The 10049-nt window shown below is 37.3% G+C and overlaps 1 protein-coding gene across 1 annotated transcript; it reads right to left on the bottom strand.

The window, feature by feature from the left end:
* Positions 1 to 7618: 7618 nt before the first annotated feature.
* LOC133303815 (exocyst complex component EXO70C2-like) lies at positions 7619 to 9847 on the bottom strand. The gene is made up of 2 exons (XM_061503792.1): positions 9112 to 9847; positions 7619 to 9042 (listed from the first exon to the last, which is right to left on the bottom strand). The coding sequence occupies exons 1-2, from the start codon at positions 9845 to 9847 to the stop codon at positions 7619 to 7621; spliced, it is 2160 nt and encodes a 719-aa protein (XP_061359776.1).
* Positions 9848 to 10049: the final 202 nt, after the last annotated feature.

Raw genomic sequence — 10049 nt, 5'->3', positions numbered from 1 at the left:
TCAACAATGCACCCTCACCACATGATCAATATATCATTTCTACTTATGTCCCTCAGTTATGGTTATTCATCAGCATTCGTTGCAACTAGAGGTGCCAACGCTGTTTTTCTCAAGACCTTCATCCCAACTGCACCCATGTTACCACTATTCTTCACCATGTCAGCCATCACATTACCTCTCTTTTCCCTTTAACAGTATATAATACCAAATTCCTCCATCTCATACTCGTTATTTCCATCAAAATTGAGAATTATTTACATTTTCACCTATATATTGAGCTTCATATCATGGATTTTGATGTTCTTTACCTCGATGAAAATATGAGAAGATTATATAAAACTTCCATGGGGATATCAAGACCTGATACTAGCTCTAAAAGACCTTAAATTGAGCGTGAAATCACTGCAGCAATATTATTATGAAATCTAACCCAATGTTAGAGTTCAATCATATCTAAAGCTATAAGAGCCCGTTTGTCTTGGCTTCTCAAAAAAATAATTTTTATCTCTTATTTATTTTAGAAGTGCTTTTTATAAAAGTTAAAGTTATTTATATTTTTATAAAAATATTTAGTTTTTTTAAAAAATATTTGGCTTTTGATTTTTACTTTTCTTAGAAGTTGAAATTTTTAGCTTCTGGAAAAAATAAGTTTTTGGCTTTTTTGTGACTTCTGCTTTTATTAAAAGCAGACATTCAAACGAATAAAAAACGAGAAATGCTTTTTTTCTTGAAAAAAAAGCAGCTTTTGAAGAAAAAAAAGCTAATCCAAACGGACCCTAAATATCAGATTAGCCATTCTTTGGTATTTTGGAAAGATAAGATGCATGCCTAAATTTTTTATAAAGAAGTCAAAATCTAAGTCTAGTGTTACAGTAGTATATATTGACCTTGAAGTTAGTGGAATTATATTGTCATAGGATCCGAACAAGTTTTAGTATTCTGCTCGTATCATGAGCTACAAACCATGAAATTTTACATTCTATAGTATTTTAAAAAGATTAGAAAAAGAGCTATAACTTTGCTGAAGACACCCAAAGACAATTCAAAATTTAAAAGACTCTAAATGGAGGTCAAAGTTACTACAATATTGTTGTTACGAGATTTAATTCAACTTTGATATTTTTGACATTTTCATGGATTTTGTGACTTTGGTTCTACGATGGAAGTATAATAATGGTGGCAATGGAGTATAGGTGATGGTGTCATACATCATACCGGAATAAGAAGTATTCAACATATACAGGTCCAAAACTTAAGTAGGTAACAAAGATATTGATGGAGACTTGACATTACATTTAATAATAATAATAATAAAAATAAAAATAATAATAGTAATAGTAATAATAGTAGTAATAACAACAACAACAATATCATTGAATAACAATAGGTCATTGATGTTCCTTGCGAGAATAGTATGATATGCAAGATTTAATTCCACAAATCGTTCCATTAATAGATAATCTTGGAGTTCTTTTTCGTTGGCTTCGAATATCTACGATCTATGTTGCACCGATACTGACACGAGACATGACACGCCGACACGTTAATTCTAAAAAATGTCATATTTTGACACGTTAGGATATGTTTTGATATTAAATAATATTTTTAATGTATATAATATAATTTATGTTTAATACATATAACAGTCCATAAAAAGTCATATAACCAATCAAATATTAAAATTCCATAACATAAATATAAAGCAAAAGTAATTTTTCATACCTTGTTAATTTTGTATGTCAAATTTCATAACAGAAAAAAATTGACTTATAAATTATTTTTTCATTTTTAGTTAATAATAATAAAAAAAAGTGACAGATGCGTGTCGGAGCGTTGACCACGTGTCAAAAACACGTGTCAAAACATTGATCGCGTGTCCCAAAATATTGACCGCGTGTAGGAACGTGTCAGTGTCTCACACACATTTTTTTTTACAAAAGACATATCGGTGCTTTCTAGTCTACGATTGATAGTGAGTTCTATGCAAGCCCAATCTTTACTTCAACTTTATTTTGATTTAATTTATTATTATTATTATTATTTTGTTATACAATGCCTATGAATAAAAAAAAATGTTTGATACTTGAATGTTTTAAGGGACGCGATGACATAAAAACAAAGTTAGATCATTTGCTTTTGCTTAATTATTGAATTTTATGATAATTGAGAAATGGTTTGGAATGATATTATAAAATTTATGGTCTGTTTATAATTTTAGAGATTGCCTTTAATAATAATAATAATAATATCCTTGGATAGCAGGAGGTCATTGCTGTTGCTCCCGAGAATAATACGATGTGCCAGATTCAATTCTATAAACAATCCATTAAAAGATATTTTTGTTGGTTTTATATACCTATAAAACAGTGTTATAAAGATCGAACTGGACTGGTCGGTTTGAACCGAACTGGACTGGTTGGTTTGAACCGAAAATCGATAAATCGATCGTATGATCAGTGCTGGTAGAGTAATGGATCAGAAATACAAACGAACCAATGTGATCCGGTGTGAACCGGCCAGTTTTACGAAAATCGATGAGTCGCCGGGTCAAAAGAAGAAGAGAAAAAAAAAACTCATTTGAAATGAAGGAGAAAATAACTCAGATGCTTGTTCCTTTTCAAATGGCGAACTGCTTCGCTTTTTTTCCTTGTTGGTTTATACTCGACTTTTGCCCTTTCTAGCAACTAAAAAAACAAAGAAGGAAGAGAAATGAAGAAAATGTTTGTTTATACTTCCAGCAACCAGAAAACGAAGAAGGAGAAATGAAGAAGAGGTGAAATGAAGAGAGAGAATAAAGATGTGAAATGAAAAGACAATGACAGGAAGGTGCTAAGAAAGTCTCTAGAAAATTATTTTCAAAAATGAAATTGAGGGGCTCGAGAATAGTTTAATTATGTACTTTTAAATTATATTTTTGAGTCAAACTTCCACTATATTGAAAATTGCCCCCTCTCACATTAGAGTAGCACTTGGTAAAAGGAGAATCACAACTTTGACGTAGTTATAGTAGATTAGTAGTACTTATAGTTATTAACATTTTTTTCAGTTTTAAATTTTAAAAATATTAATTTTTAAATTTTATACTTTTGGATTAGGCTTTTATTTTTATCCAAGCCTAGTACTCTTTGGGTGTGCATGAGAACCATTCTGTTCTCCGACACTGTTTTTTAAAAGAAACAATTTTTTGTGTGTGCCTTGGAACAGTTTCTGAGAAAAAATATGTTTGATAACATGTTCTATTTTTATTCTGAAAACGAGAATTGTGTTGATAACACAACAAATGATATAATAAAAATAATTTCTATTAAGCATAATTTTTTTTGGATCATCACTTTTCTTTCCATATAACGATGGTGGTGGTGGAGGTGGTGGCGGCCGGGGGGGGGGGTGATTGGCAGCGTGGTGGTGATAATGGTGGCTGCGGCATAGTGGTGGCGGTGGCGGTGGTGGTGTTGGTGATGACATGGTGGTGGTGGTGACAGCAGTGGCTGCGGAGATGATGGTGGCGGTGGCGTAGTGTGTTACGTGTACAAGCTAAGGTTAGTGTATAATAGTTAGTTAGGAGATGATTAGTTAGGTGGTTAGGAAATAACTGTTCTGTTAGGCTGTGGTTAGTATTCAGTTAGGAGTAATCTTCAGCAATCAATCATGCTTATAAATAAGCCCTTTGTGTACATGTTCTTTCATTCAAGAAATCAATAATCAAGTTTTTCAGTTTATCCTTGTTTTCTCCTTTCTTGCTGGTTCTAGTTTAGGGGTTCATCTTCTAACATTGGTGCTTTCATAATGAACACCATCGAGATCATACAAATGCAGCAGCTCTCCAAAGATGATGTTGCTCTGCAGAAAATTGCCAAAGACCTTGCTTCTTTAAAGTTGAAGATGGAACAGGGGTTCGATGAAAACCAGAAACAGTTTTCTTGGTTGATTGCTCAGTTGCGAAATATCAATAAGCATCTTCTTGCTATGAGACCAATGATCATACGACCACCTACTCAACCATCTTCTCAAGAACCAGTTTCAGTGCAAGATTATGACCAAAGTGATTCAGCGGGTCCGCGTCCCCTGTTTCATCAGCTCTCTCAGCAATCAATTTTCGTTGTGGTTCAAGAAAATCACAAGAGGACACCAACGGTTGATCCGCCGCTGTTGAAGTTCTTTCCCTTTAAGCCTTCTCATGATCAAACAGAGACACATCCAAACCCACACAGCCATGGAAAGATAAAAACGGTTGATCTGCTTTCACCGTCGAAGTCTTTTATCTCCCCGTCGTCCCTTAATCCAATTGAGAAATACTCAATTCCACACCTCCATAGAAGGACCCAAACGGTTGATCCGTGTTCGCTGTCGAAGTCTGTTCGCATGGAGATTCCTGCCTTTGAGCCAGGTCGTTCGTTAGCGGGGATGCAAGGGTTGTTTGATACATTCCAAAGCATACCCACATTTTTAGCTATAGAGATTCACAACAAGTTCTACATTGGGTTTTCAAAACACTACCAGTGGATTCTATTCCATTACATGATGTCCATTTTCCACTACATGTTGCAGACATCGTCAAGTCAGAATAATAGACTGGATTATTTTCCTTGGGACCCAGGAGGTTCCCTTGTTTCTGGTTCATTGGCACATGCCTTAGCTGTTTGTGGGTTATGCAATATAGCAGTGCTCTCTAAAAGGACACCAAAGGTTTCACCTGCAACAAATGATTGTGCTCTGCATATATTTTCCTTCATGGCTACATTTTCAGCAACAAATGACGTTCAAGGGATGTCGAAGGTTGGAGCTGTTTCAAAGCTTTGTATGGTGATGCAAGCAGATTGTGTTTCTTATTTTTTGTTTTACTTGGGACCCACGAGGTTCCCCTGTTTTTTTTTCCATCGGACCTTGAGGACAAGGTCCCTTTTGAAGGGGTGTGTGATGTTACGTGTACAAGCTAAGGTTAGTGTATAATAGTTAGTTAGGAGATGATTAGTTAGGTGGTTAGGAAATAACTGTTCTGTTAGGCTGTGGTTAGTATTCAGTTAGGAGTAATCTTCAGCAATCAATCATGCTTATAAATAAGCCCTTTGTGTACATGTTCTTTCATTCAAGAAATCAATAATCAAGTTTTTCAGTTTATCCTTGTTTTCTCCTTTCTTGCTGGTTCTAGTTTAGGGGTTCATCTTCTAACATAGTGATGGCATGGTGACCCACCGATTGAATCAGAGATCCAGTACCACGATCAGGTCAATGATCGATTCGGGTCTGAAAACATTGCCTATAAGTAAATAATTGGGACTATGTAAGTCCAACTTTTACTTTAAATTTATTTTGATTATTTTAATTTAATTTATTATTTTATTATATAATGACTTTATGAATAAAAATATAGAACGTTTGTTTTAAGGGACAACATGACATAAAATGGAGTTAGATTATATGCTTTACTTAATCATTGATTTTTATGATATTTGAGAGATGGTTTAGAATAATTTTAGAAAATTTATGATATATTTAAATTTTTAAAGTCTGAGTATTCGAACGACATTACATTATTATTTGAGTGATTCTGACGACATGTATTTTGAGGATAAATTATATTTTTGTTTGATTAAACTATTTTTATGATTTGGATGTTAAGATATGTTATGGAAGGGTATTTTGGATTTGAAAATTATTCATAATTTTATGTTTGAATATTTGAGGATTATTGTAGTATTTTTGAATTTTGATTTATGAAATTATGATACGCTTATGATTGGTTTTTGAGGATGATTTCGTCAAAACACTGTATGCTAACAATAGTAGATGTTAGCATTGCATCATAACTTATGTATAAATTGTGAGCTTAACGTTATTATGATTATATTTTCAGGATAAGAGGTTGGTATTGAGATTACTTTATATTTACCAGCGAAGAGCTAATCAGGTGATATATTTGAACAAAGTATTACTATCAACAAAGTTCTGAGTCCTTAGAAAAATGGTATTCGACAAATCATTGGGGGAAAAAAGTTTTAGTGTTATTTTTTGGATTACGGCCCATCACTGCCGCCCTTCAAGCCCACGCCCTTGGAATCTTGAGAGGATGTAAATCACGGGATGTGCACGCAGGGAAGGAATCGAATCCGGGCACTTTGGTGCATTGCTGCCACGAAGACCTTAGGGCTTCGACCCTTTCCGCTGCGCTTATGCCCCCGGGGCAAAAGTTTTAGTGTTTTTTTTTTTTGGATTACGGCCCATCTCTGCCGCTCCTCAAGCCCACGCCCTTGGGAATCCTGAAAGGATGTAAATCGCGGGATGTGCACGCAGGGCAGGAATTGAACCCGGGCACTTTGGTGCATTGCTGTCACAAAGACCTTAGGGCTTCGACCCTTTCCGCTGCGCTTATGCCCCGGGGGCAAAAAAAGGTTTTAGTGTTTTTGATAATATGTGAGGAAGAGGAAGAGTAATGGAATTTGTTGTATATAAAAATTTGAGTAAAGCATCTTTTGGATCCTTAATAAATATCACATGTTCAATTTAATTCTTTTAAAATAAAAAAGTCATGGTTCCTTTAAAATTTAAAATAAAATCATATTTATCTATTTGGATGACTAATATGGGTCTTTTTTAAATTTCAGAAAAACCAGACTTGTGGTTCATTTAAAATTTAAAATAAAACCATATTAGTCTATTTGAGAGATTAATATGGATCTTTTTTGAATTTCAATGTTTCACAGTTCCCACTAACTGAATCAATTTTAAACTTCAGAAATACCACAAATCAACCTTTTTCTAAAGGATTAAAATAGCCTATGTAATTTTTGTTAAAGACACAAAATATACTTTATTCTACAAATTTTATTTTGTCTTTTGACGACTGATTGATTGTTAATTAAGGGGTTCCGTGACAATCTGATATAATTTATTCTTGCTTTTAATTATTTCTAATATCCGCACATGATTGTTGTAAAGGGAGGTCTCTTGACAAACTGATGTGACAAAAAGCAATCACAAAACACAAATAATAATAGAATTTAAACTATTGTTTTTTTAAGTCAATATAAAAAGTTTATATATCTTGTTTCATCGTAAAAAGAAAAGGATGAAACAAAAAATTTACACCGGGTAAAAATGTGCAACTAACCATATATATAACCCATCATCATCTTTTGCGAGTAATTAGGTATTTACCACATATTCTGATTGAAAGGAAAATAAAATTACACGCACTAAATGGAAAATATAATAGTAAAAAAAGTGGTATGATTTGAAGTTTGGAACACAAGAGGGTGGTCCCTTGGCTGAAACACTGACCGAATTATAATCCTGCGTTACAAAACAAGAGTAAAAAGCATTCATTAGACCAAACCTTTTCTGGTTTTCTAACATCAACAGAACCATGCAAAAACAAAGCTTCATTTCAAGATGCACGTATACATACATTGCATGGCCTTTTCTTCCTTCATTCTTTATTGGCCCACCATGCATGCCAAAAGCAAGCACTCCTTCTCCTTCTTCTGGTGTTTTCAATTTTTTTTTATGGGAAAAAATATAATATAAAACATAAAAGTGTTTGCTTTCCAAAAAAAAAAAAAACATAAAAGTGTGATATATATGATATATCTACTCTTGGTGGTGGTGAGGGAATTGAAGGTTATGTTTTCCTTTTAGTTATGGATTGGTGAGGCTTTCCATCAAACAACTCATCAACGTAAGTCTCTATATCTTCAGGTTGATACTTTATATACTTCTCAGTTTGTCTCCCAGGGTCCAATATTTGTGCAAACCTCCCAAGGAATGACCTGTATGCCGGAATCACCACCGCCGATATCGAAACCCTCAGCTCCGACTGAAGCTGCTCGTCCTTCACAACCCACTGGCTCTGTGTCCTGTGAATCTCATCAAACAGAGCATTGAAGCTCTTGAACCTCTCCTTCAGCACTGGCTTCTGCACCTTCCCATGCACGCTCAACCCTTCATGGGTCAGGCATGTCAAAACCCTGTTCCATGTCTCCCTCTGGTAGTTCTTGTGGTATGTTCTCAGCTCCGATGATCTCTTCCGGCACCACGTGTCACCCATCACCTTGCTCATCTCCGAGGAAGCCTTGATCTTCTGCAGAATGTACCTACCATTGTTCATCATGAAGAAGTTGCTCAGTGCAACGTCCCTGTACAGCTTCGCCTTACCTTCAAGGCTTGAGTCTAGCAACTCCATCACCCTCATAACCTGCGCCGCGAATGGCGACGAAACATTGGCGGCGCCGCTGCTTCCTCCTCCGGCTTCATTTTCGTGGTGGGGCCTGCTGGTGGAATCGGCGCGCTCGATCTTTGAGTATTCCTTAAAAACCTGTTCAAGTGTCTCCTTGTAATCGCCTGCTATGTTGAGGTAGTTCATTATGTAGCGGGTGAGGGGGTGGACGGCACCACCGGGGACCGGAGTTCTTCCGGTTTCCGATTTAATTGAGTTCTCGAGGTCACAGAAGATGGAGATGGCCAGCTCGCCAAGCCTAGATTTGGCGAGCAACATCTCTGTCTTCAGCTCCTCGACGGATTCCTCTGGAAACAGTCCGTCTAATTCCGGGATCAAGTCCCGGAGGGTCTCGTACATGTCAAGGATCTTGAAGAGCTTCTCGCCGGCGCGCTTTGTCATGGCTGCGCCCTCCGCGAAGTTGAGGAGTTGAATCACCACGCCGCGGGTGAGGCTGCTGAAGAGCCCTGCCGAAACCGATGGATTCTCAGCGAAAACCGCCTCTGCCAGTTTCCTTTCTCCGGGGAAGTACACGGCAGCACACTGCTTGAAGGTGTTGATCCAGGCGGGGATCATGTCCCTTGCGAGAGTCTCCCATTGCACCTTCTGAACCATCTCGTCGATGCTGATTTTCTCCAACCCTAGCTTCTGCTGGATCTCTTCAAACGCGTTTCTCCTTGAGACGATGTACACCTGGCAGCACTCCGATTCGTAGCCGCTGGAGATCATCTCTGTAGCGATCTTGGTCAGGGTGGCAATGGCCTCATCCGGGTAACCCGGGAAGTTCGTTTCGGATTCAGCAGGTTGATGATGATCCGGATCCGGATCTTGTACTTGATCCTCTGATGATGCCACGTTCTTCCCTTTGTTGTCTTGATTCTGATTCTGATTATTATTATTATTCCCTCCGGGATCCAATTCTGTTATTGGATTTCTAGATTCGTCCATTAACAACCGGAAGTCTTCCTCCAAATACGACATCGCACGCTGTTGGATCGAACCAATGCGGTTCACCAGCGAGTGTTTTCGTGCAATGATCTCCTCCTCTTCTTCTGCTTGTTTTTCTTCTTCTGATTGATGATGAGGAGGAGTCAGATTCACCGATTTCGTCAACTTGGATATCCGATCCACAGTTTCAAGCAACCAGGAATCTTCCTCAGCAACCTCACCCCATTTGGGTTTACCTTCGCCTGTGTCGTACTTCACTATTTTCTCCTCCACCAGATATAAGAACTTCTCCACGAAACTAGGGATCTCAAATGACCCTGACCCTTCTTTATTATAATTATCATCATCATCATTATTATTTTGCTGCAGATTCAGGAGCCATTGATCGATCTCATCTGAAACCATCTCGAGGCTCGGGGGAGGAGACTCCTCCTCCTCCACCACCTCCTCTTCTTTCTTCTCTTCGTTCTTCTCATCATCTCCCTCTTCCGGTTGCGCTTCTGGTTCTTGTGGCGGTGCTTCTTCCGCTTCAGCGGTTTCGCCGACGTCGTCAGGTTTGGGATCCACTTCTACTTCTGCAATGTCCGGCATTGGAGAACGCGGCGTGTCGCCGGCGTTGTTGCTGCTGTTGTTGTGCTCGTCTCTGCGAGCGAAACTGCCGGAATTTTCAACAAGGTTCTTCTCCATGATAGGTTGTTACGACGGTTATCTTTCCAACCTCGGAGAAAGGAAAAAGAAAATAAGTGTTTCCAAATGATAAATGCGAGGACTGAGGAGAATCATCGGTTTGTTTTTTTACCTTTTTTTTTTTTTTTTTCTCTCTTAAATTTAATTAATTTATTTATTTTATCTGTCCTTTTCTTCTCTCCATAAGAAGGGTTGACCGTTG

This window comes from Gastrolobium bilobum, unplaced genomic scaffold (genome assembly GCF_033153095.1).
Source record: "Gastrolobium bilobum isolate Gb01-03AN ecotype WA unplaced genomic scaffold, APGP_CSIRO_Gbil_v1 utg20970, whole genome shotgun sequence".
Classification (NCBI taxonomy): domain Eukaryota; kingdom Viridiplantae; phylum Streptophyta; class Magnoliopsida; order Fabales; family Fabaceae; genus Gastrolobium; species Gastrolobium bilobum.
The sequence above is the reverse complement of the archived record's forward strand: the minus strand, read 5'-3'. Positions and strand labels throughout refer to the sequence as shown.